This window comes from Papaver somniferum, chromosome 2 (assembly GCF_003573695.1).
Source record: "Papaver somniferum cultivar HN1 chromosome 2, ASM357369v1, whole genome shotgun sequence".
Classification (NCBI taxonomy): Eukaryota; Viridiplantae; Streptophyta; class Magnoliopsida; order Ranunculales; family Papaveraceae; genus Papaver; species Papaver somniferum.
In genome coordinates this window covers 145,331,537-145,359,371 of record NC_039359.1, presented here as the reverse complement: position 1 = coordinate 145,359,371, position 27,835 = coordinate 145,331,537, and the positions used below count along the sequence as shown (strand labels likewise).

Below are 27,835 nucleotides of genomic sequence, written 5' to 3'. Positions count from 1 at the left end.
GGTTAACCAAAAACCACTGGGACAAACCGAAACCAACTGGAACTATTTGGAAACCGAACCAATGGTTAATGGATTGGTTTGGTTTAGATTTTTAGAAACCAATAATATTGGTTTTGGTTTTGGTTTGGCTAGAAACCGAACCAAAACCGACCATGAACAGCCCTAGTCCTTTTAGCATTAAAGAAAAACACACCATTTATCATCTTTGGATTGGCGAGGAGTTGTGTTTTTACCAGAATGCCAGTCAATATCTTGCATGAGAATTTTAGCTTCATCAATGTTATCTTTCCTTTTTAAGAGAATACCCCAGCGAGTATTCTCTTTCTTCATGGAGATCAGTTCATAGTTCTCAAAGAAACTCGCTATTGTGTATTTCTCAGCAATTATCTCTAGGTATGCGAATTTAGGATCCCTAAGTTCTTTGGAGTACAGAGATCCTTTACCAGCACCACGGTTAGCGAACTCTAGCATCATACGGATGCAGTCCCCACTCAGTTGGAAGATAGCTCGCGAAAATCCCGAGTGAGCGAGAATTTCATAGAATAGAGGAAGATTTGGGTCATAAAGAGGAATGGGGAGACCTGCGAGAATCTGACCTAGCGAAATTATGATTGATTGATCATCAAAGTACTGATCAGAGAAAAGTTTGACAGAAAGAATTGACTTGGCACTTTCACCAGGAATGGTAGAGAGTGTGAAACCTTTCTCAGCAAGATCTTTTTGGACATCTTTTAAATTCTTCTCATGTCTATGACCACTTGGAGCCATATTTGAATATAGAGTATGGGAATGAATAAAAAGTAAGAAGATTAAAGGGGGGAAAATTACAGTAGCAGAACCTGCAGAAGAATAACAGAGTTGCAGAGATTAGAGAATAAAAAGAGAAGAGAAAGTAAAAAGAAAGTGGAAAGAAGAGTAAGAAGAGTATATAAAGGAGATTTTTTTTACTCGAAGAAATAAACACCATTAAGACGAAAAGACGTGAGCGGTTGAAAAACAGCGGTTACAGAAGACGTGTCAAGAAACAGATGGAAGAAAGAATACGTGTGATAAATGCAGAATATGAAGAGATGAACAGCTGCGGCATTTCTCACATCATTCTCTACTTTGCAGAGAAGATATGAGAAGAGGCAAGATGTAGGATCAAAATCTCGCAACGATAATGTCTCAACGAAATTATCAACAACACAACACAACAGCGTCGCAAAATAATTTCAAAAATGATACGATAAACGACGTCAACTAGAATCACGAGAAAGATGTGATAGTCCTGCGAAAATTAGAGAGCTTGCGAGATTAACATTTGTAAGGCTGCGAGAATGTCGCAGACCATATCCTAAAATAAAGGACAGATTAGTTGTCATCCACTATGTATTTCCCTACAAATAGTCGTTCAAGTTGTAAAGAAAGGCAGAGAGATCTTTTTTGAGTAAGAAACAAGTAAATAGGAGAGAGAAAGTCTAAAGCAGAGGTCATTCTTGATTCCTTTATCTTTTCTTGTAAGAATATTCAAAGATTGATCAATAAAATAAAGAATGTAAATCTAAAAATGAGTTGAGTAATCATGAAATCATATGAGGGGTGTAGTGTAGAATTTCCTGCAACTACGGTCACCTCAAAACTTATAATCAAATTAGATTTCTCTTTGATGGAGTGGAAGGTGGTGAAGAATCTCGGTGATCATGTTCTCTTTGTTGGAACTAGAACAAGTTGTTCATGCTCAACTGCCGAGTTGGGACTTGCCAGGGGTATTTTGTACTACACACTTCCTGTAAATATGGGATTGTACAAATTTGATGTAGAAACCACTAATGACTCTGTTACCTTGCCGGAGCCAAAGATGCCAACATCGTTGTTCTTGCAAGATTGGATCATGTTGCCTAACGGATGGGGAAGAAAGGAAGGTATGTTAGGCGAGAAAAACTACATAGAGCATCAAGGGGGCAAGAAAAGAAGGAAGGTTAGTTATAACGAGAATGCTATTCAGGATGAAGAAAATTATAATATAACGCACAATGAACGTCAGTTAGAAGAAGAAAGAGTTTGGGGAATCCTTAATGAGGATATGGTGAAGTTGATAGCAAGTTATCTTCATCCGTTGGATTACGTACATTTTCGTTCAGTCAGTAAAGCAAATCGAGAGATGTTTCCCGTAGTAAAGCCTGGGTTCCTTTCATCTACTGAGACCTTAGAGACAACATATTTATCTCCATGGCTGGTGTTCCCTAGAGATACCAGCTCCGCCATCTATAATATGGTGAACCCGTTGCATAATAATGAGAACTACCTCATGAAGTTTTCTGAATTGCTAGTAGGTGCTACAATCCGTTTTCAAAGAGGGGGTTGGCTACTAATGTCCAGAGAGAAAAAATTATTCTTTTACAATCCCTTCGCAAGAGAGACCATCATACTTCCAGATTTTCCAAGGTGTCATTACCATTCTGACATCTCTTTCTCATCCTTACCGACTACTTCAGACTGTAACGTCTTCGGGATTGATGCTACGGACTTGAATACTTCTGTCACCATCTACTTGAATAGAAGAGGCGAACAAGAATGGCATATTTATGAAGATCTTAATGTTGAAAAGTATTCGCCATTACGGAACACTCAAACTTTGTTTCATGGGGACTTCTTTTCTGTGGGTTATCACGGAACTTTAGGAAAATTTAATTTTACTGATAATAGGTATTAGGTGGAAGAACCTAGTGGGCAGTTTAATGACTCGTATCCAAGTTTCTTGGTGGATGTTGGTGTAAAAATTGATCACTCCAACAGCTACCGTTGATGATAAATCTCCAAAGAATTGTTGCAAAAACACTCCTATGCTAAAGTCAAAGGATGTTCTATGTGTTGTGGTGAAAAGAATAGAATTCTGTACCTTTTGAGTTGAGATTTAGCCTCTACATACAGGCAGAAAGTAGATGTAGTTTTAGGGTTTAATAGTTATCCAAATAACTTCCCTCATCTGTATAAATCCCAAATAACAACCAGATTCATGATAAAATTTGTTATTCTATCTAATACTTATCATAATCCTTATTTATCTTGAATAATAATTATAACCACTTAAGATAATTATCCTCTTTCTTTCTGTTAGGATTTTGCAATTATCTTAAATAATATTAATAATTATCTATAATAATTATCTCATGGAAATCTTAACCTCTTTTATTAGGATCTTATTACCCATGGATTTTTGGGCTTCAATAATAAGTCAAGTGGGTTTCTATAATAAACCGAATTGGGCTTCCATATTAAGCCAAGTGGATTTCCATAATAAACCGAATCCATGCTTCCATAATAAGCCTTGTGGGTTTCCATAACAAACCCACCGGTTTCCATAATAAACCGAATCCAGGCTTCCATAATAAGCCTTGTGGGTTTCCATAACAAACCCACCGATTTCCATAATAAACCGACCGGTTTCCATAATAAACCAGACTTAGGCTTCCATTATAAGCCTCGTGTGATATGCATGTACGCTATTTGAATAGGGTACAAACATCGCCCCCTCTTAACTCTCGACTTGTTGATGAATTAAGAAAAGTATAATCACGACTGTTCGTCGCAGCGTGCTTACAATGACCCTAGTTACTTTTACGATCATCATGCCGCGAATTTAGCGTAGCTAACTTTTCGAAGTGCGCCCGGGTTTAAGTCAACATTTCTAAGTATATGAATTATACTTAAAATTTTCATGCACCCACATACTGCAGGTACCTAACACACTGGAAACACGTTCAAAGTACCAATAATGTACTAAAAAATTTATAATATAAATTTACGCACGTACCGACATGTGACGCTTGACGTGTCCATGCGCTGTATTATTAGACCCAAAACCAACGTGTATATTTAGCTTTAATAGTTCTTCCGTCGGTCCCTTGGTGGGATCTTGCTAACTCCACCACTTGTGTCATAAGCCCACGTGTTAATCACAAAAAGAACACGTCCCCTCATGATCACAATCCTTGTCACTTCTTCTATAAGTGACCATCAGCATATGAAGCCTGACAAGTCCGTACGTATCATTATGAGACCCAAAGCTAATAGGTCTTTTGAGTCCTTTTAGCTCTTTCATCGGTCTCATAGTGGAACTCTATCGCTTAGTCATGAGCCCACGTGCTTACCTCAGTCTCATATGAATCCCTCGGTCTCATAGTGGAACTCTATCGCTTAGTCATGACCTCAGTCCGTATCACCTCTTTCATAAGTGACCAACTCGTTTACTGTCAGCGTCCTTCAGTTTCCGCGTATTCCAGGTATAGTCTATTTTGAACTGTGTTCAACCAGCAACGGACTCTTTGGCCAGTAAGAGTTTGATTCCTTGTACAATTATAGACCTGAATCCTTATGGCACTATGAATTCGATTCCCCTTGGTCTCCACTTTTTTTGTACTTTTCAAACTCCTATCCAATACTGCATGCGCCTTTATCCGTCTTTTATATATATATAAATATGAACTAATAGTCATCGCAATACCACATCTGCAGCGATCTTTCTTCTCTTGCTAGCTTCCTCGGGTAAGTACAGTCTTGTCCTTTTCCTTTTCCTATGTTATGCTCCCTTTTTTACAAGAGAAGTTAGATACAACATCATCACCTTTTCAAGGGCTCGCATTCATCAAGGTACGAACCACCACTGTTTCTCCCGTAACTGCTTTGCCTTGTACTGTATGATTAAAAAATATAAAGTAATCCTCTAATTAGTTGTTTTCTTCCTTCTCTTAACCTCCCTGGACTCAGTATACTTACATATATCCCTTTACTAAAAATATATACGCACTTTTTACATTGTCCGTTAGGAAAGATTTAATCTTCACTTGTGAGAACTACTTCTCAAATTACACTTCGTTTTGTTGATCAACATCTTTATAACTGGGTGGTCGACACGCCATTGAATTAACTTCTTGACCTTATAGGTGCAATCACTTATTTTTCATTCCAAGAAGCTACACCTGGAGTGCTTGGCTCGCAAGGAAATGGAGATTGCCAGACTTCAGTCACTGGTAACTGAGAAAATTGGTTATAGCAAAAATGAACGCGTGGTTAGCTGATTTAACCACCAGGAATGACAAGCTCGAGATGGAAAGGCTGGTCATTGCTTCCCTTCAAAAAAAAAAGTCTCAATGTGACCCAGGGCACGCTCGATCGTTCCCAGGGATTCATGAGAGATGATAGGCCTATTGATAACGACTACGATCCGGAGGAATCCAATTCGAAGGATGAATAAGCTTGTCCATCCTTCCCTTTTTTGTGGTCGCCCTGTATTGAAAATTACATACGTGTAATTTTCTTTCCAACCTATAAAGAGTTTTTCATCCTAATAAAGACTAAAAAATTATCAAAGATATTGAAACAATGAGAATCAATTCCGTATATCTCATATTCAAGACTACAGGCTGTCATATATCACATGGAATGGAAAGAAGACACCTAAGGAGATACTAAACATTTTTAGTTATGTAAACTAGGATTATATGTATTCATTGTAAATATTTTGTTTCCATCTTTACGTAAATTCTTCGTTGTATTCATGTAATAGTAAAATATAAATAGACATGAAGTTTTAATCTTCCATTATCACGGAAGAAACCAATATTTGTGTTTTAATCTAATCTTTAGTTATCAAATTTAAGATGGTATCTCCTAGGGTTACAGATCCATTAGATGCTTCCGTTGACAAATCAAACTCTGAAAACTCAAACTCAAATGGTCGTTCTTTGATCACACCATCCACCAACCCATTCGAATTACATCATTCAGACAATCCAACAGCAATCCTAGTAACTCCATTGTTAACTGCTGATAACTACGGCATATGGAGCCGTGGGATTTCACTAGCCTTAAGGGAGAAAAACAAAATCGGATTCATCGATGGGACTCTCAACAAACCTGCAGCAGACTCAAAGGATCTAAAAAAGTAGGAACGCTCAAATTACATGGTGAGCAGCCGGTTGCTCAACTCCATCGTCCCTGACATTCGTTCAAGTGTCCTTTACTGTGACACCGCCAAAGAAATTTGGACCGATCTCCATGAGCGTTTTTCCCAATCAAACGCTCCAAAGATTTATCAGTTGAAGCATTCAATTTCTTCCCTCAAGCAAGAAGGTCAGGATGTCTCATCCTATTTTACCAAGCTGAAAACTCTCTGACTACCGTCCAACCTTGCATTTGTGGCCACGGCAAGGAGATGATGGAACGTTTTCATCAGGATCGTGCTTTTTAATTTCTACAAGGTCTCCACGATCGCTTCTCAATGGTACGTAGCCAAATTCTTTTAATGGATCCGTGTCCATCTACTGGAAAAATTTATGCTCTTGTACGTCAGGAGGAGAAGCAGCAAGAAATTGCTTCCCTTGCTGTACCCACTGTTGAATCTGCGACACTCAATGTTCAGCGATTCCAAGATCGTAACAGTGGTCCTAACAAGCGGCCTAGGCCTCACTGTGACCATTGTAACCGTGTCGGGCACACTCGTGCAACATGCTACAAGTTGCATGGTTATCCACCAAAGAAAAAAGAAGGCTCCACCTTTATTGCTGCATCCCCTACATTTGGTGAAGCATCGTCCTCTGTTCCGGCACCGGCACTCACAGCTGATCAATATGCTAAGCTCCTGGCAATGCTCTCTTCCGAGCCTGCTGACACTGCGCCAATTCTCAACATAACAGGTAAATCTTTACACTTTTCTTCATCAGTTTTTAATATAACTTCTAAATCATCCAAATCATTAGTTTTTTCATCACACTCATGGATTATAGATACTGGTGCGACGAATCATGTATGTTTTGATCTTACTGTCCTTAGTACATACGAACCAGCACCTAAGAATTTCAATGTCCAGCTTCCTGATGGTTCTCTTGCAACCATATTACATATTTGACGTATTATTTTCTCCAAAGATTTAATATTAGAAAGGGTCTATCATGTACCCTCATTAAAATTCAATTTAATATTTGTGAGTCAACTCACCAAGTCGTCTCTATTACAACACTTCTCTCATCAAATTACTGTCAATTTCAGGCCCTATCCTGGAAGAAGCTGATTGGTCTGGGTGAGTACCGTAATGGTCTCTATTATCTACGGCCACCCCCGGAAAAATTAGTCACTACTCAATCATCGTTTGATCTATGGAACTGGAGATTAGGACATCCGTCTTCAGCGCGCTTTAAGTTTTTATGTCAAAATTTTAATTATATTAGCTCAAGTTGCAGTCGACCTTGTGGGGTATGTCCGCAGGAGAAACAAACTCGCAACTTATTTCTTTTAAGCACTAGTTGTAATAAACAACCATTTGAAATAATACACTGCGATATTTGGGGGACGTTTAATATTGCTTCACTCTCTAATGATCGTTATTTTCTTACTATAGTCGATGGTTACACACGTTGTACATGGATTTTTCTTATGAAAACCAAGTCAGAAACATCAAAATTTCTCAAGTATTTTTACGCTCATGTTATTACTCAATTTCAAAAGAGAGTCTCCATTATAAGCTCTGGATCTGGAGATATATATTTACCTCAATTACAAACGATTCGCTCCGATAATGGAACTTAATTTCTTTCTAATGAAATGAAAGCTTGGTATTTCCAACATGGAATTACCCATCGAAGAAGTTGTGTCCACACTCCACAACAAAATGGTATTTTTGAACGTAAACATAGGCATCTTTTGGATGTTGCGCGTGCACTACGTTTACAATCTAATTTACCTTTATCATTTTGGGGTGAATGCATAATGCATGCTACTTATTTAATAAATAAGATGCCTACTCCTACTTTGGGATACAAATCCCCCCAAGAAATGCTCCTGGGTGGTCAACCAGACTATTCAATTTTAAAAACATTTGGTTGTCTCTGTTTTGGACGCAACACCAAACCATCTCACAAATTTGATAATCGTTCATATCCTGCAATTTTTTTGGGTTATCCACATGGACAAAAAGGATACAGACTATATGATTTGGCTACCAAGAAAATTTATGTCTCTCGTGATGTTCATTTCCATGAAACTACATTCCCTTACAGTGACATATCTCCAGATGGTCAATCGACGTCACTTTCTCATTCCGTTAATATTAATCCCTTGTCTGACTATGTTTCATTTGATGAAGATGATCACTATTTCACTGAATATTCTGATGGTACACACATATTGCCACTTAATCATCCTACTACAGTTGATGTTCCTCCTCCAATGGATACTAAAACTGATCCATCTCCTACTATAGTTGACATATCATCCACGGATACTTCGCATTCCCAATTAATATCTCCATCACCATTTATATCCCAAAATGAGGGACGACCTATTCGTACTCGTAAAACCCCAAGTCACTTCAAAGATTATGTTTGTCAGACTACTACTTTGTTGACGCATGAATCTTCAAAATCCGTAAAATATCCATTAACCTCCTATTTATTTTTTCAACAATTTTCTCCTACTCACAAGGCATTCCTCACAACAGTTCTATCCGATAGAGAGCCACGATCCTATACGGAGGCTGCGAAAATTCCTGTATGGCGCAAATCTATGGTTGAAGAAGTTAAGGCACAACAAGAAAATGGCACTTGGGACATCGTAGATTTACCTCCTGGCAAGACACCTATTGGATGTAAATGGGTATATAAAATCAAACGCAATTCAGACGGATCTATACAACGCCACAAATCGCGCTTAGTTGCCAAAGGGTATACGCAGGTCGAATGGGTGGATTACCATGATACATTTTCCCCAGTTGCTAAATTAGTTACTGTAAGAGCCTTACTATCTGTTGCTACCATTCAAGGTTGGTCTCTTCATCAGCTCGACGTCAATAATGCCTTCCTACAAGGAGATTTACATGAAGAAATTTATATGCGTCTACCTCCAGGTTTCGCTAAAGAAAATCCAAATAAGGTATGTCTTTTACGCAAATCTATTTATGGGCTAAAACAAGCCTCTAGACAATGGTTTGATAAATTTTCAAATATTTTGATTCATGAAGGATTTCAACAATCTTACGCAGACTACTCACTGTTTACCTTTCGTCGAAATTCAATCATTATTTATCTTCTAGTCTATGTAGATGACATAATCATCACTGGAAACGACGATTAGACAATTTCTCAGTTAAAATTATTACTCGCTCGTCATTTTTCCATCAAGGATCTTGGACGATTACAATATTTTCTAGGTATTGAAGTGTCTCACTCTCCACGTGGTCTATTTCTTGGCCAACTTAAATTTATCGCAGATATTCTCAATGATGTTGGTCTGCTTGGAGGAAAAGTTTGTAACTTTCCAATGGAACAAAATCTAAAACTTCTTCCCACATACGGCACTCCTCTTCCCGACCCATCTGTTTATCGTCGTTTAATTGATCGTTTACTATATCTAATTGTAACACGGCCGGATATCACCTACTCTGTCAACTACTTAAGTCAATTTATGAAAAATCCACATACAGCTCACATGGATGCTGCTACACGAGTTCTACGTTACCTAAAACGTACTATCAATCACGGTCTTCTTTTGTCTTCTTCTAGTTCACTTCATATCAGTGGCTTCACTGACTCTGATTGGGCTGGTTTCCCAATAACACGTAGATCTACTACTGGATATTTTACCATGTTGGGTTCTAGTCCACTCTCCTGGAAAAGTAAGAAACAACATACTGTTTCAAGATCGTGTGCTGAGGCTGAATATCGAGCACTTGCCTCCTTAGCCTCGGAACTTCAATGGCTCAAGTTTCTACTCCGTGATCTTGGGATACCTCACTCTAAACCCATGACCGTCTACTGTGATAATCAAGCTGCATTGCACATTGCAAATAATCCAGTCTTTCACGAGCGCACGAAACACATTGAAATCGACTGTCATTTTGTTCGTGAAAAAATCAAATCTGGTCTGCTTATCCCGTCTTTTCTTTCTTCCCATCAGCAACTTGCTGACATTTTTACTAAACCACTGGGAGCTGAAGCTTATCAAAGAATCGTTAGCAAGTTGGGCCTGGTCTCTATCTCTTCCCCCGCTCCAACTTGAGGGGGGGTATTGAAAATTACATACGTGTCATTTTCTTTCCAACCTGTAAAGAGTTTTTCATCCTAATAAAGACTAAAAGATTATCAAAGATATTGAAACAATGAGAATCAATTCCGTATATCTCATATTCAAGACTACAGGCTGTCATATATCACATGGAATGGAAAGAAGACACCTAAGAAGATACTAAAACTTTTTAGTTATGTAAACTAAGATTATATGTATTCATTGTAAATATTTTGTTTCCATCTTTACGTAAATTCTTCGTTGTATTCATGTAATAGTAAAATATAAATAGACATGAAGTTTTAATCTTCCACTATCACGGAAGAAACCAATATTTGTGTTTTAGTCTAATCTTTAGTTATCAAATTTAAGACCATGTTTCCCTTTCATTGTAAACGTTATCCTTGGTAGGCGTCCGTCAAAATTTATCTATGCAATTATTCTCTTTAATAGAATTGTTTTCTTCTTTATTCCGACGAGCAGTCTCCCTATTTCTTCTATAATTGTACATGACCGCACTTAATTTTCTCATTAATAGAAAAATTTTCAATCCTTAATTCAATGTTTGGATCCAATCGATATCCTAACAAAAACAAACCCTTATTTGTACTAGGTAGCTCCCGAATTCAACTAGGCACGTCACCCGGCTGATACGGTCTTGCCTAAGCACACTTGCTTCCCTTATGCTTCATTACCTAGGTAAATACACTTCTATTGAAATATTTTCCAATCGTCTTTCTCTTTATTAGAAGAAAAACATTGCACTTATTTCCAAAGTACTTCGTTTTTTCCTGTCTTTCTCTTTATTAGAAAAACATTACAACTATTTCCTCTAATAACCAGAATGCTTTGCCTTTGTCTTTCTCTTTTATAGAAAAACATTGCACGTATTTCTTTAATAAACACATGCAAAAAAGTGTTCTCAGTTGTGACTATAAACTCGATTTATAATTGTGAAGACTTACCGCTCCTCGGTGTTCGTTCCTTCCACTCTAGTCGCCCCCATTACTTGCAATGATACTGAAAGGGGTGTGTCTTATTGTTCGACTTCCTTAACCATATTGGTTTTGATTGCGTGCTAGGCGTCACTTTATCCGCCCTCAATATCTGTAGAGGTACTCCCAAATTGCAAAGACGCCCCCAAGTGAGACAAGAAATGGATCTACTATATCCAATCTTTATGCTAGATGGTTATGAGCTTATGATCGGGTGTGTTCTCCGTTTCCATCTTTGTTCTGGGTCCATTATGGATTTTTCTCTTGGAATTACCATCAAATTGTTGTTTTGGTTTCGCGTGTCCCTCGCTCCGGACCCTTTCGTTTTACGTAACAACTTTGCTTTCTTTTCCTTCTCAGCTTTCGCGTACCTATCACCCCTGTCATACAACTCCTTGAGGGTTTCGACTGGTTGAACTGCTAATGAGTTGTAAATTCCAATCTCATCATAATCCATTGCATTTTTTATATGCTTCTATTATGAATCCCACGCCCACCTTTCCAATTTCATTAACTTCCTGACGAAACCTCCTATTAAAATCAAAAAGACTCTCGCCTGGCTCTTTGTGCAAAAGGAATAACTGACTGCTTTCTTTTTTTATTCCGAGGTTAATCTTGTATTGCTCAAAAAACACATCTGAAAACATTCTGAAACTTCTAATTGAATTTGACTCTAATTGTGAGAACCAAGTTAGAGCCTTACCCGTAAAGGTCATTGGAAAGGTTCTGCAGAGTAGCTCGTCGTTGAAGCTCCACAAACTCATTGAGGCTTGAAATCGTTGGACATGCTCCACTGGATTTCCATTGCGCCCGTCAAAAAATTCCTTGAATTGAGGTTGGTTGAAATCCAAGGGTGGGAGGAAGCGCCTTATCTTTTCAATAAATGGGGAGTCCATTGATTTTTTTCATCGATAAGATTTGTTGCTCTTCATCTTTGGATTGCTTTTGGGCTAACAACTCACCAATCATTTCATTAAGCCTTCTTTTGTTGAGTTCTTCACCTCTTTCTGAGTCTCCTTCAGTCTCTTTGCGAATCCGCTCATTCCTGACAGGATCCGTTCTCCTTTTAGAATGGTCTTTATCACGTCTAGACCTCTTCGAGTGATCATCATTGATATGATCATCCCTTTGTATGTGTCTTTTGTGACTTGGTCTGTTTCGCCTATCTTGCTCGACTGTGTAGTAATGATCATCATCGGGTATATAACGATCATAATAGCCATCATTATGGTGATCACGACTTTGATAATCGTTCCTAACATCCTCGCTTCTTCTTGCATCACTTCTATTGAGCCGACGATCGTCAAGAACTTCGTCCCCTCTGCGTGGGTTGTCTCGTTCTCGATGAGCACGACGGTTTAACCTATCACTTTCGGAATGCGGAATAATTGCTTCTTCAAACTCCTTTCTTTTCTCCAATGCAACCTTGAGTCGCGTGTTTTCCATTTCCAATTCCTGGAAAAGCTCATGTAACGTCAAGTCGATAGGAGTCACCTGCGGGTTGTTAACTTGTGCAGTTGGTGGGTTGGTATCTTGCGCAGGCAGTGGGTTAGCCCGCACTTCTCTATTAGCGATGTCCTCCTGACGAAGCTGATGGATGCTAGGGTGTTAACCTTGAGTCCCTCTTTGACGATTGAGGTTTTCTCTAATGGTTCGGGGAGGAGATCTACGTAAGTGAACATTGTTTCCCCTGAGACTTGGAGTGGATCTCACAGAACGAGCGGCTGATGCTGTTGATGAAACCGATGCTTCGTTTCCGTCCCTTTAGTCTTGATGAGTATGGACGACAACACTCCTTAAAGTTCGATTGTTGGCATGTTGACCTGAAGGATTTCCAGTAGGTGCATCAACATCCATCTCAAGTCGATTTGCTCTTGAAGAATCCATAAGTTATTCTTTCTTTGTTAACTTCGCTTTTAACAACTTTTTCGGATCTTTCAACAACTTTTCTGAATCGTCTACAACTCTGGAAAAGTTCAGAAACTTTATGCAACTCTGGATCTTCCGCAACTTTCTGAAAAGTTCAGAAACTTTCTGCAACTCTGGATCTTCCTCAACTTTCTGAAAATTTCAGAAACTTTCGGCAACTCTGGATCTTTCGCAACTTTCTGAAAAGTTCAGAAACTTTCGGCAACTCTGGGTCTTCCGCAACTTTCTGAAAAGGTTCGGAAACTTCCTGCAACTTTTTGAGAAAGTTCAGAAACGTTTTGCTCACAATGATTTTGAAACCCTAGTTTACAAATCGTGTGGGAACAATTTCTTTTACTCGGAGAACACGATCTTTACTCGTAGTCCCCTTAGTCAGCGCCAAAAGATGTTGGTGCAAAAATTGATCACTCCAACAATCTTCGAGATGCGTGTGAGTTGACCCAATCGCTACCGTTGATGATAAATCTCCAAAGAATTGTTGAAAAGAGGTGGGGTACCTGCAAAATCACTCCGATGCTAAAGTCAGAGGATGTTCTATGCAAGTGTGTTGTGGTGAAAAGAATAGAATTATGTACCTTTTGAGTTGAGATTTAGCCTCTATATATAGGCAGAAAATAGATGTAGCTTTAGGGTTTAATAGTTATCCAAATAACTTCCCTCATCTGTATAAATCCCAAATAACAACCAGATTCATGATAAAATTTGTTATTCTATCTAATACTTATCATAATCCTTATTTATCTTAAATAATTATTATGTTGAATAATAATTATAACCACTTAAGATAATTATCCTCTTTCTGTTAGGATTTTGCAATTATCTTAAATAATTATCCCATGGAAATCTTAACCTCTTTTATTAGGATCTTATTATCCATGGACTTCAATAATAAGCCAAGCGGGTTTCTATAATAAACCGAATTGGGCTTCCATATTAAGCCAAGTGGGTTTCCATAATAAACCCACCGGTTTCCATAAAAACCAAATCCAGGCTTCCATAATAAGCCTTGTGGGTTTCCATAACAAACCGAATCCAGGCTTCCATAATAAGCCTTGTGGGTTTCCATAACAAACTCACCGGTTTCCATAATAAACCGACGGGTTCCCATAATAAACCGGATTTAAGCTTCCATTATAAGCCTCGTGTGATACGCATGTACGCTATTTGAATAGGGTAAAAAATGGAGTGCGGAAAAGATCTCTTACTGGTAAAATTAGGATCGTCACTTAGAATCTTTAGAAGGGACTTCTCTCTATTCAAATGGGTTGAAGTTGAAAGTCTAGGAAAGCATATGTTGTTCATCAGTGACATCCTGTGTTTCTCAGCAATCGCTCCAAATTGTCAGACGGAGAACAAAGTATATTTCCCTAGATTATGGTTGGATGGTGAAGGAATTTTATACTATTCACTAGAAACTGGAAGTTATCACTCTTTTGGTGGCGTTATGCATTCTGCTAAGAATGTATATGGCACCAAAGGTTGGCATTCAAACTGCACTTGGATTCAGCCTAATTGGTCGAAGTCCACACCTCGACAACTTGACTGGATGCAGTCTCCTTCCTAAACCTGTACTAGCATTTTCTTCTAGTACAACTAATGTTTATTTTTTTCTAGATTCGGGATCAATTTTTGGGAAATATTACGAAAATGCAATTTTTGTGAACTATTTATTTATGAAATATTGTCAAGGAAAACCCATCGACAATTGACGCATGAAATTTCTAGGGAATTATTCTGACAGCCACCGACATGGTGCTTGCTTTCTGGTTAAACACATCCTTTGACTCGGCAACCAGACTAGGCTTTGACATAGGCCACCAATGGGCAGCAAAAGAGAAGAATATCAGCACAGGAACTACTCATAACTCTTCCTTGGATGAATTGTCTCCTTCTGCACAGTTTCTATTTCCAGTGCGTCTAACTCTTGATCTAACACTTGGCACAGATCCATAACTACACTGTCATGTACATTCTGCCACAAATGAGCACAGAATATCTGAATCAAATATATCTTCAGAGTGGGAATCTTTCCATGCATGAATATACCCGTCAGGTCTAATGGAACCTGGAAATTCACATACACATTAGCACGATTTATGGTAGGTGACCACCAAAGGGTAAACCTACGGTTGGGTATTTGGTTAAGCCAAGATCTCTGAGCATTTCATAGACTTCTCGAGACCAGATGCTTTCTCCAAGATAAGACCTTCCCAAGTTAGAAAGCTGAAACATACGAAAATAGTTTAAGTTGGTCACAAAATCGAGAGAGACTGCCCCTCGTGATTTCATAGTATGGAAAACTGCAAACGAAGATCTCTTTATCATATATATAGAAATAGTTGCAGATGGCACAACTATTTCTAAAAAGGTTTAGAAGACGATGAACATCCTCACATAACTCATAGAAATGTGACTAATTAGCATGTTAAAATAGATTGTCCTATGAAAGGCAATGCTACATGCTCAGGTTGTTTATCTAATAGAGTTGATTGGTTCCCTTTATCATATATAGTAGATCAAAACCGAAAAGAAAGTAACTGGGACTTACTATGTTCCCCTGAACAAGGTATGCTCCAGAATACCCTCTACTCCTCCAAGTGCCTGGATAACATCCACCCTGTAGATATTCAAATTCCACAATTTCCCATCGTGTCGCTGGTGAGTCCACCAGAAAGGATTCTGCTTTAGAACTTGATACTGCTTGAAGTCAGTACGCACCCTCCATCCCTTGTCATATGACAGAGTGTGCCAAACCCCATATCCCAAGAATCCTGCATTGTTTGAGAAAAGAATCTAACATCAAGTATCATGTATAGTGCGGTGAAATGCTAGTGCAGGTTTTACCTAGAACGGGATAGGGCAACAACAAAAATAAACCATCTTAAGCTCCGAAAGTAACAATGAAAAATTTCACCTCAAGATCCTCAAGAGTTAAGCGCCTGTTCTGGGACTGTGCCTCCTGCCTCTTCAAACACGTTGTGAATCTATGAACTCACTCTCCCATGGCTGTCGAAACATTGATATTAGTATTATACATCTGAGATCTATAAGCAAACTGGTAACATCCATAGGTAAAATTAGGTTCGAGAATCATACCTGTATGTAACAATAAAGATTTGGAATTAGCTGGTTTACCCCAACATCTGTTTGTTGACTGTATCTAAGGTCACTTAGTGGAATCAATATGTGACCCGTCGACAACATACCAAGGCCTCCAATTTCTTTCGGCGTGTAGAAAATGACAGGAGGAAATCTGAACAGATATCGAAAAACGTTCTACATTTAAGATACTATTAATCCAAAAAACTTTGTATACAGATAAAATAGGTAAATTCAAAATTACTTTGACCATGAATGTAACAACAGGGTGTTTTACCTGCTAGGCATTTTTGAATGTAGCCCAATCTTGATACAAGTTTGAATTGTATTCTCTCACTTGACCAGCAAATCTAGTAGTTCCTGGGTATGCACAGTTGCTTCTCGGAAATATGTCATAAGACCTGCCAAAAGAGATGTTGGAAACCAAGGTTACACGAGCTTGCGAATTATATCAACTGGCAGGATAAAGCAACACATGCAGTGGACATCACGAAACAAACACACGTACCTATAAGAGCTGTAATCCACTTGTTAACAAACTTTGTGAATGTTGTTGACCCGGACGACATAAGGATCTGCCCAACACGATTTTCAAATACTTTCATATGCTCATCATCAACACGTAAAAATGCAACTGCAGTTCGTTCTTTTGCTTGTTCATTCTGCAGATTCCAGATTCCATCCTTCACCCAAGGTTAACTAAAACAACAAAGAAAAAAACAAAGATGAATGTTATGGACATTCTACAGAACAATGAAGATCAAACATCCAAGGGAAGAAACAACTTACCATCATGTTTCATGAGCCTCATTCTTGCATCTCTTGGCCAACACTTCTTGTTGGTTATACCCAACCATGTTTTCATTGTTGGGATCAGGATGTTCAGTAAGATTCCGCTGGATAAGATCTCATGCCTCTTCATGAGTAAATAGAAACAAAATGTGCCCTCTTGTATCCTAAAAAGTAATGAATTCATTAGGCATCTGAGGAGGGCCCACGATTTCAAGAGCCCGAGTCAAACCAAGGAGCAAGAGATCCAGCACGAGTCCATAGAACAACAAACGAGGCAAATGGAAGACCACGAATCCGACCATACGAGTTAGTGTGGCTCATATCCTTGTAAGATAACACGACATTATTCTTAGCAGTACACATCAACATCAACCAAAAACTATGGTGCACATCCGTAATGAGTTTGGAGCACAGACAGTTTATTACCTATTAAGCATAGTCAAGACGATCTTTTCAAGGAACTTCCCAAACTTCGTCTGCAGCATCACTATACACTGTGCATCACCGGTGTCCCATATACCTTGCAAGTTATTGATACCTTGACACCATTTATACACTAAGAGTGGAGGTGGTTCAGAGTCGGCAGGCTTAATCCAATTGGGAAAGAGATGACCTCTGTCCCCTTCATGCCAAAGATATTGGTCAAGGTATGCATCTGTAATCTTTTCCAGTGGCTCAATCTCGTACACTGGAATCAGGTAACTCTACAAGTCCATGAACTCAATGCCAACCCATCACACAAAAGAAAGAACACATAAGCCTTCTATATATTAAGCACACAAATTACGAAATTTTTTGCAGAGAGAAAACGAACTCACCTCTTTAAAAGCACGCTGTGTAAGAAGGTGACATTTTATTCGTGGCAACGCCTCATGAGGATTGTCACAGGCTTGTTCGATGAGACCTAACTCCTCTCTTTGTGACTGGTTTAACCTCACCACCACACTAAATGATTCCTTCAGCCTCTCTAATGCAAGAATTAGGAGCTTTGTGTCATGCTTGTAGGACAAAGGAGGGAAAGGTATTGGTGAGAACTCCTTGATTCTAGCCAATGCACAGTCGTGGTGTAAATAGCAACAGCTTCTTGTGACATATTGACAATCCTTCAAATAATTGTGTTGTCACTCCTGTAATTAGAGAGAACAAGTAAATAAACAGAAAATTGTAGTAAAAATGACTCCATTATAAGCAAAAATAACCATCCTTTAACCACAGATGAGTCAATCTTCCTAAATTCTTTCTACAAACAGTTTTGTCGACTGTGGCACGTCTTCTAATACGCTCACGATTGTAGTGGGCAACATTTGTCCACCAATCTACTTCTGACTTGACATAACGAAGAATCATATTCTCAATTGGAACAGGTAGACTGGGAACCTTCCAAGGAATGTTAGCTTTCCAGCAGCGCCATGCTTCACTAAGGTGCTGCAAGATAGTCCTGGCTTTATTTTGCTGAATACCCTCTGCAAATAAAAGTTTGCATAAGTAAAAGGTGACCATAAATAATCCGAAAAGGGGTAGGATATACATATTAGTTCATGCAGAATGAATAGAACATTGTGCCAGAAAAAAAAAAGATAATTACCTGGCATTGCATCAAGCACATCATGCATAACAGCAGCTCGACTCTCAACATGTTGCTTAGTTACAGCCTTGGCAACTCCCTTAGAATGATGTCCTTCAAATTGCCTGGCTAATAATTTTCCAAGCCACCTTTCCAACAGAGGCATAATTCCACGAAGGAAGAACAGCCATACCCTCCACATAGGCGCCCAGAAACCACAGCCAGGTCCTTCCCAACCGGTCCAGTATTGAAGCGGTAATATATCAAGTGCTTCAAGTCTTTACACATTCTGATCTGCCACATAAGTCTGTATCTGTACCGATACATACCAGTCAGCTGACCAACATGCGAGAATGTGTGCTCAAGTCCATCTGACAATTGGAATGCATCTACATTCCCCAAACAGAATTGGATGTTGGCATCCACCACAAGTTTTGTCAGACGCAAGATTTCACGACACAGATGAAACGCATTACCAAAACGTGACTTCTTACGTTCCTTAGTTGTAAGAGTCTTCACGGGTTTCAGATTAAAATTGTAATCAAGATGGAGATGATTCAAAAAAAATTCTGTGAATCAAAAGATTCAACATGTTGTATCCTTGCTTACAAACTTGAAGACCGTCTTCAGCCCAATCCGCCAGAACCAGGAAAAAAGTAAGTAGAGATAACTTCACATGTTTGGACCCCATCACCCTTGAATTGAATCCTAGATGGCCCTTGTATATCAAACCATGCTTATGTAAAATCAAACAAACAAAGAAAAAGGTTGATCCTTATTCAGTGTCTGGCATGTTGGTAAGCTTTATATCACTTCTGCGCCCTTGTTTTACCATAATATAAATTATTTCTTAAAGCTGACATAAACACCAATACACGTAACAATACTTCTTCGGCTCAATAATACAGAATCAATAAGCATCTAACTCAACACAACCAACTGAACAATTTTACATACTCACAACACGAGTTAGTAGCAAATAAAAAACTTTCAAGGGAGAGAAATTTAAAAAATGTAAACTCTCAATAGATGCAAAAGCTTCCCGCTACCAGAGAGGGTCCTAAGAAATGCATAGATTCCTGAAAGTATAATTTCTCTACAGTAGACCTTAGCTAGTGCCCGAAGAACCAGAATATTTTCATTTTCTGAGCTCTTTTGGCTCCGCAGAACCTCCCAAAAAAGAAAAGTAACAAATTTACAGAAAATGAAGCCACATCGAGGATTTCGTTTTTTAACTAAAATTTCCACTAACTGTATAGAATGCAGTAAAGAAAAGGATATCCACCAAACTAAAACCGAAATTCTTGCCCATTTGATCAGCGGCACAATAAAGAAGAGTGACACAGAAATCCATATTGACCCCTCTACTGAAGTATACCCAACTAAAGTCTGTTGGCACGTCTTTCTGAAATGCACCCCATAAACAAACACTAAAATGTGCAATGGCATTAATAGGATAGCATACAGAAACAGTTACTAGTAACCAATCCGTTCTAGTATTACGGCTAATGAATTTCTTCCTGAAATAACCAATAATCCGAAAACAAAGACAAAGACAAAGCAATGATGAATTAAAGATTTAAACCATCAATCATTACTCCATGAGTGCATGAAGACCCTCCTCCGCCAAATTCATGAGAATTCCTCTGTGGACAGCCAGGGTTCATTCAAATCATGCATATTACTGAACGGATTCTCAATGTCATTTTATGGGAACATAAGAAATCAAAGAACGGAGATGTTAAGCAAATAAAGAACAACAAAAATAACAAACATTCGATATTGGACCCTATGCCAATGTACATTCCATAGCATAAAAACATATTTGAAAATCAAACTGATATGAGAAAAGTTTTTCTGACCAAAAATAACAACTCAATAGAGACTAGATAAAAAGAACTTCATTAATCTCGTAATCTTAAAAGCAACTAATTACACTAATTTGTATTAAGTTCTTCTCACTGAGATTCAGTTCATTTATCCATAAATTGAAAGTAGTGAAAATTATAACCATGCAGAAACAAGCCTACCCTATGAGATGTTTCACGAGCTTCACAAAATACAATATAAAAGTGAATACTGACAGCACAAAGTTCATAGATGAAAGTTACATGTAATTCCCTTTCCTTCTGAGCAATAAACGTCAAATAAAAGGAAATAAACTTCTGGTATGTACCTTAAATCAGAAGTCCATGCAACTTCGAAGTATTAGAAAACTCCTTACCAATAATCTCCGCAAGAACACTTTCCATTCTCGAAATGATGAAACCTTTTGTTGTCTCGAACAATAAGCTGCCTCCCAACAATCTTTGCCATGATTTTAATTGCATTATGACAGTCACCACAAATTCGAAGATTTTTAATAATCCTAAGAGGTTGCCTAGCTGGAGTGCTAATTAAACCATAAGCAATTGCCAACCTCTCACTGTGATAAAGCAAAGCCTGTTCTTTAGCCTCTTGATCAATATCGTGAAGAACATATCTTGTGTCGGGCACATATCCAGCTTGCTTCATCTGTCCATTTAAACCCTTCTTCTCCTCCAACTCTGCCTTGTAAGGAGTAATGTATCGATATTCCCCGATTCTGTTCTTCCCTTCAAGCATGTTATTCGGCATCGAGCGTTTCTTTGGTGGCGGTGTAGGCAACTTGTTTTTAGGAGCCTTGGAAGAGTCGAGTAGAGTCATCAATTCCTCAGCACGATCTTCTAGATCAATATCCCCATGAATTTGACCATAATTCATCAAAGCCTCCCAAATTTGAGCTGTTGGTTCAAACGGAAGGTTCTGAATAAACTCCTCTGCTTCATTAACATGCCCTGATTTTCCTAAAACATCTATGAGACCCAAATAATGCTCAATCCCAGGCGTAATTTTGAAATCAGTTTGCATTGATTCAAAATGTATGAAGCCTTCTTCAACTGCTTCAGCCGAAGCACAAGAAGCAAGAACTGCAAGAAATGTCTCTTGATCAGGCCGTACACCAACTTTCCTCATCTCCTCATATAACTGCAACCCGTCATCTCCAAGACTATTTGCTGCATACGCATACATCATCAAATGCCAAGAATCCATACTCTTCTCAGGCAATCTATCAAACACTGCACGAGCATCCTTCATCAGCCCCGCTTTCCCAAACATCTCAATACATTTATTAACCATTTGAAGATCACCCTTGAACTGAGACCTCATCACATAACCATGAATTTTTCTCGCTTCATCAACAAATTTCGGATTCCCACACAAATTCAGTAACGCATATATGGCTTCCGCGTCAGGAACAACAACACCTTGGATAATAAAACCTACAGCTTCTTTTACCTTACCCTCTTTACATAAACCAATCACATCAACATTTTGTGGCACATCCGCAGGAGGAGGCGGGGCTTGATTAACCGCAACTTGTCTCTGATTCTGCGCTTGATTATCCCATAGATTTGTGCTAGTGTTCCCCCTTGGAGGAGGAGGAGGAGGAGAAGGATAGTTCTGACCCTGATTATTCCATTGATTCGGATTCGCATTTCCGCGTGGGTTATAATTCTGACCCTGATTATTATTATTCCATTGATTGGGAGGGTTCGTGGTCTCAGGTCTTGGATAACCTTGATTCCTTGGATTCCATTGATTAGAGTTGGGGTTTTGAGGTTTTGGGTACCCTTGATTTTGAGCATTCCACTGTGGATTTGAATTAGGATTAGGACTAGGTGGATTCTGAGGTCTTTGGTACCCTTGATTTTGAGGAGGTCTTTGGTACCCTTGATTTTGTGGATTCCACTGATTTGGGTTTTGAGGTTGATTTTGAGAACTCCACTGATTTGGGTTAGGGTTTCCACGTTGAGGAGGATAACCTCCAGGTCCAGCTCCTCCTCCATCACGTTGGAAGCCTCTAGGATCATTACTGTTAGGTGTTCTATCATAGTTGTAGTGTGGGATTGCAGAAGTTGTAAGAGTTCTACTGTTTCGAGACGAAAATGATGAAATTTTTAGGGTTCGATTGTAGTGTAAAGGAATTGAAGTTCGTACCTTTGAAATTGAAGAAATCATCGTGTTACCAGCTCGCTGCATCGCCGTTAATGATGACATTTTTGGTGGAGAAGACGAAGAAGAAGAAGAAGAAACTGGAAGTTTCAGGGAGAGATTGTTTTAAGCCCTAGAAAAGGGTACAGAGAAGAAGTGGATAAAGGAAATGCGGGGTTTTATCTAGGGTTTTGTTTGGTGGTGTGAACGTAAATGAAGTGAAGTGTAAAGGCTTTATTGTCATTTCAACGGGGTTTCTTATGCGCCCCATCTCTTTAGCTGATAAGGGCTTATACTTCTAGGAGCACCCAGCCTGGGAAGCACTGACGGCAAAATTCAAAATCATCTGGACAGGGACACGTTTATATAAATAATTTTTATATACTAAAATCATATTGTTATAGTATATTACATTAATTATACAAATACATGAAAAAAAATCAATTTTATGTCCTTAAGTTAGTCCACATGTTGAAAAACTAATATTAGAATATCGTTGTCACGGTTGGGAAGGCCGACCGAAAAAAAATGAAACACCGTTGTCATAGGCAACAAAAGTGATACTTAAAACGCTCTATACTGTACAGCAACATATTTGAATGCAAAATCATTAATCTGAAACTCGTTTTACCATCAGGACGGTATTAATCAATGATTAATTTATAAAATGAATCCAAATAAGACTAAATGGGAAATAGATTCAAATGAGGCTAGTTATCTAAATGGCTGTTTTTCATATTTCAGAGTAACGTAAATGGTTCAACAATCTAAAATGGCTACACGACCTTTGTACTCATTCTACATATGCAAATTCAAAGTTCAACCAACCTTAGATTCATCTCGATCCAGAAAAAAAAAGAATCAACCTAAAATTCCTAAGCAGCTAGTGATGAAACCAAATCATAGTTCATTATTATTTTACTTCTGATTTTTACTTTTTCTTTAACTATTAACAACAGCTTCTAACACCAAAATTCTGTAATAATTTTCCTGGCGAGATTGGGGTATACCCAGATTAATTGGAGTATACCTAATGAAACAAAACCCAAGACATTTTGAAGTTAAAGAAGCCACACATAACCTTGTATTTTCTAAATGGCTAATATATCCTTGTTTAATTAACACTAAAAATCCTGATTAGGTTAATTAATTGAGTTTAGATTAACATTTTGAAATTATGAATTCAGCAGATCAAAAAATTTGGTTTTGAAAATGTGAAAGGTCGGCAAGGTCGACGTTTGAATATGGTGTCGACTAAGTTTCGCCGGCATGGTCTACGTTTGAATAAGGTGCCCGACTAAGTATAGCCGGCAAGGTCCGCGGATGAAGAAGACGCCGACCATTTGTAAGCCGGAAGGGTCTTTGAATGAAGAATATGTCGACTATCTTGGACCAGCAATCTTACGGTCGGCATGTAAATATTTTCTACAATGCCGGCTATCTTATAGTCAGCATGCAAATAATCTCTAACATTGTCGGCTGACTTATAGTCGGCATGCAAATAATTTCTAACATTGTCGGTTGTTGAAAAGTCGGCAATGTAACCTTGCCGACCTTTAGTTATACCCAACAGAAAACAGAATATGGGAAGATGCAATCCATTTTATTCATGCAATTTTGGTTACTACATTGATTGAAACATAAAATATAACTCCTTGTCGACGGAAAAACGAATGCACTTAGCATGTGCATCAAGCCTTTGAACTCCTAGGAGACCCTAGTGGACGAGTTATAGTCTCGTGAGGGTTTACATAAAGATCTACCCACAAAATCTACACTGAAACCACCAATCTTAGTTGGAGGAATCCCTGTCATCTCCGGCCTACATGAAGTCCGGGGCATACTCCGGGATTTTGGAGACCATGAATTCATAACTTGCATCGGATGCGAATGCTTCCCCCTTTTCCTCCAAGTAGCGCGCTTTGACGACTTCATGCTACAAAAGCAAAACACAAACTTACTTTGTTAGTGGTGTTTAGTAGGAAGACCAAACAACATGGATCACGTAAAATAAACCACAAACATACTTACAAATTGTTCAATAGACAAGTTGAAGTAGGTAGCGTTGAAAATCCGTGGTTGGAGAGCTAAAAAAGTAAGTATTGCATTTTCGATGACTAGATTCCTATCATGGACTTGTTGAACACTTCTTCCATTTGGATTTCCAAACTCTTGCCTAAATCTTTTGTGTACCCTAGCCCAAAAGGTTACGGCATCCACCCTTACGGAGGACTGATGTCTAACTCGAGTTTCCGCGTACCACGCTTTGGTGATTGCCAAATCTTCATTTGAATCAAATGATACCATTGTTGTGTGTAGAGAGCTATTTGGTGAGTTAGATGGAGTGTATGATGATATGAGCTTTGGAGAGTATACGCAAATAGGTGTGTGTTGTTTTGTACATAGAACTAGTGTATTTATAGGATAGTGCCCAAATTTGGCCGTTATAGTGCCTAAGTGCAAGTCAATCAATGCAATTGTACTTGCAAAAAATTTGAATTTTGAATTCGCCGGCGCGGTTTTTGTTTCCCCAATATGCCGACTAAGTTTGGCCGGCAGGGTCTTAATTTTCTTATCCTGCCGACCTTATTATGATTTTAGGCATCAGGAGTTCATTTTCTTCTATTTAACCGTCGGAATGGTATTTGATCATTAGCGTGCTGGCTTGATTATAGTCGGCAAGGTCGTAATTTTACAACCCTACCGATTTTATTCTTTTAAGACAACATGAGAAGGTATTTTTTGCTACAGATACTTGGCAGGGTCGATAATCTAATACCTTGCCGGCAGTCAAACAACCGGAAATGTGGTAATTTGCTTACCTTGCTGACCCTGGTAACTACACCATTTCTGCTGTCAGGGCCGGAAGTATGACGGTTCACAACCTTGCTGGCCCTGGTTTAGTCGGCAATGTAACTTAACAAAAGCATGCCGGCGGAACTATTGAAACTTTACATAGCTAAACAAACCATTCATTCAACAACTAGAAATCCAGCATTTTTTGTCCAAAATACGAAAACATGTCCCATAAACCTTAAAAAAAACATTTGTCCAACCATTAACCTTATCATTTTTCTACCACAACATAAAGAAATAAACTAGAAATGCATTCATTCACCACCACGACCACAACCTCGTTTAGGAGCACCACCACTACTACTACATTCACCACCACGGGAAACGACCCCTCTTTTTATCAGCATTCATCTTGGCTTGTGCAACCCTCCTAGCTTTTTCTTCCCTCTTTACTTCAGCATCAGCTTGCTTGAACAATTCATAGGCATCCTCATTGTCAACATTGCTAGCGAAGTCAATGTGCTTACTTTGCTCTTCAATTGACAAAGGCTCTCCTCTTTCTCTCGCGCAACACATCACCCTCACAAAGCTCTTCAAATGATCCTTCTATTTTCAATTAAACAAAAAAAATTAATAGAATGATTCGATAATGTAATCTTAAAACAGTAAGATCAACTCTAAAATACTTAAAAAGAACTTAAGACTTGTTGCTGGTCTTTCGATGCCCATCTTCCTCTTACAAGCCAATTCTTCAGTAGTCATTTCCTTAATCACAGTAGGACGAGCCCAACCCAAGTACCACGTCATGCATTTCTCATGAGCTTCATGACCTTCGGTCACCTCGTCCAAAAGACTCGTATCGACTTTACGGCCACGTCTTCCGTTCCGATGATCGTTAACTGGCGCTGGAGCGTAAGCGACGACAATACTTTTTTGGGACGTGGTGCAGTCCTCCCTTACCACTTTAAAGTCCGGCTCAGCATCGAAATGCGGTTCTTCTTGGACGTAACCCAATTGTCGCATTACCCGATGTGGATCGTACATTGAAAATCCATGGGTTAAAAACAAGGGACCGTAGTATAATGCAACATCATCTCTCCTTTGGATTAAACCTTGATTTCTAGCATCTCGATATGGATCAAATATTACCTCATCAGCAGTCAATTTGTCCAAGGCGATTCGGATTTTGATAAGTTGTTGCGGCATTTCCTTATCCTGACCACCCTTAAAACCGTATTTTTGTCCTCTTGGCTTATCAATCGCAACATTCTCATTCACTTTGATATAGGAGTTAGATTTCACTGATGTAGGGAAGTTCTCATATATCCAAACCTATGTAAACACAAAGTTTAATAAGAATCTTATCTTACTAGAATTTTGAAAATATAAATGATTTAGACAATAAAATTACCTAGAAGAGACATATATTTCCGTTAACTTGCGCAGTGAGTGCCCTCAAAGCCTTTGTCAACTCATTGTTCAAGAAGGCAACCACCGCAATACCCCAAGAATACTCATGCATCTTATCTAAGGGATCCAATAGTTGCATATACCTGACGTCGACCAAGATTCCGGAACTGTCGGGGAAGATACATTTGCCCAGAACGTTTAGCAAATAAGCTGATGCGGTAGCATTGATTCGCACCAAGTTCACCCTTCCTTCTTCATCATAGATTTTCTTGGTCCCAGATAATGTGTCCCTCAACTTCTTCAGATTAAACGTCTTGCTTAGATGACCATCCTTCATCATAGGCATAGACTCCGTCTCAATCTGATCCCAACCAAACAATTTCTTGGTCAATTTGAAGATGTTCTCCCAACAAATGCCATTATCGAAGCCCTCACTGATTGCTTTTCCCTCAACCACGATGCCTAGAATTTGATGAGCATCATCGGGAGTTATCGTCATCTCACCGAATGGGAATAACATTGTATCAGTCTCTCCGTAGAACCTCTCACAGAATGCAGATACGGTAACTCTATCATGCTCAATATTTGAACTCTCCACCGCAGGCCACAACCCGGAGTTCTTGACAATCGCTTGCACCTCGTCACATTCATCGTCAAGACCCCAGTTCTTAGTCACTGAACATGAAGCTTGGCGCCTCATGAGACGGATGGCATGCTTGTGATCCTAAATACCAAAAAAAAAAAATGAAAAGAAATACAAACACTTGACGCAAATTTAAGATAGATATACTTAAATAAAAAAACAAAGACGGATTGAGATTACTTACGACAGTATTTTGGATTTGGCATTCCCATGAGTCTTTGTATCCAAAAAAAAACATCTCCACCATCTTCTGGGGTCACCTTTAGAGGCTCACCTGGTTTCAGTTTAACCTTCAAGTGATGGGGAGGCATGTGGGAATCAGCTGGTTTAGTGATAACCTTCTTCTTCTTTCCGGTTTCAGTTGAAGTTGAAGCTTGGGTTTGTTGAACATTAGCTTGAGTTTGTTCTCCATCTTCTTCTTCTTCAACAATTTCATCTTCGATATCCTTATCTTTATCTCCATTACCATCATCATCATCACCATCATCATTACCTCCTCCAACAAGTGGCATGTTTTGATCACCATCATCGGCATTATTGTTACCTCCTCCAACA

At 38.8% G+C, this 27,835-nt stretch overlaps 1 protein-coding gene and 1 pseudogene across 1 annotated transcript; both read right to left on the bottom strand.

Annotated features, from left to right (window-relative positions):
• Nucleotides 1-14,621: 14,621 nt before the first annotated feature.
• On the bottom strand, nt 14,622-19,904 carry LOC113349363 (annotated as a pseudogene).
• A 399-nt stretch (nt 19,905-20,303) lies between these two features.
• Nucleotides 20,304-22,602, bottom strand: LOC113349362 (pentatricopeptide repeat-containing protein At2g15690, mitochondrial-like). The gene has a single exon (XM_026593334.1). The coding sequence runs from the start codon at nt 22,495-22,497 to the stop codon at nt 20,638-20,640; it is 1,860 nt and encodes a 619-aa protein (XP_026449119.1). The 5' UTR covers nt 22,498-22,602; the 3' UTR covers nt 20,304-20,637.
• Between the last annotated feature and the right edge of the window lie 5,233 nt (nt 22,603-27,835).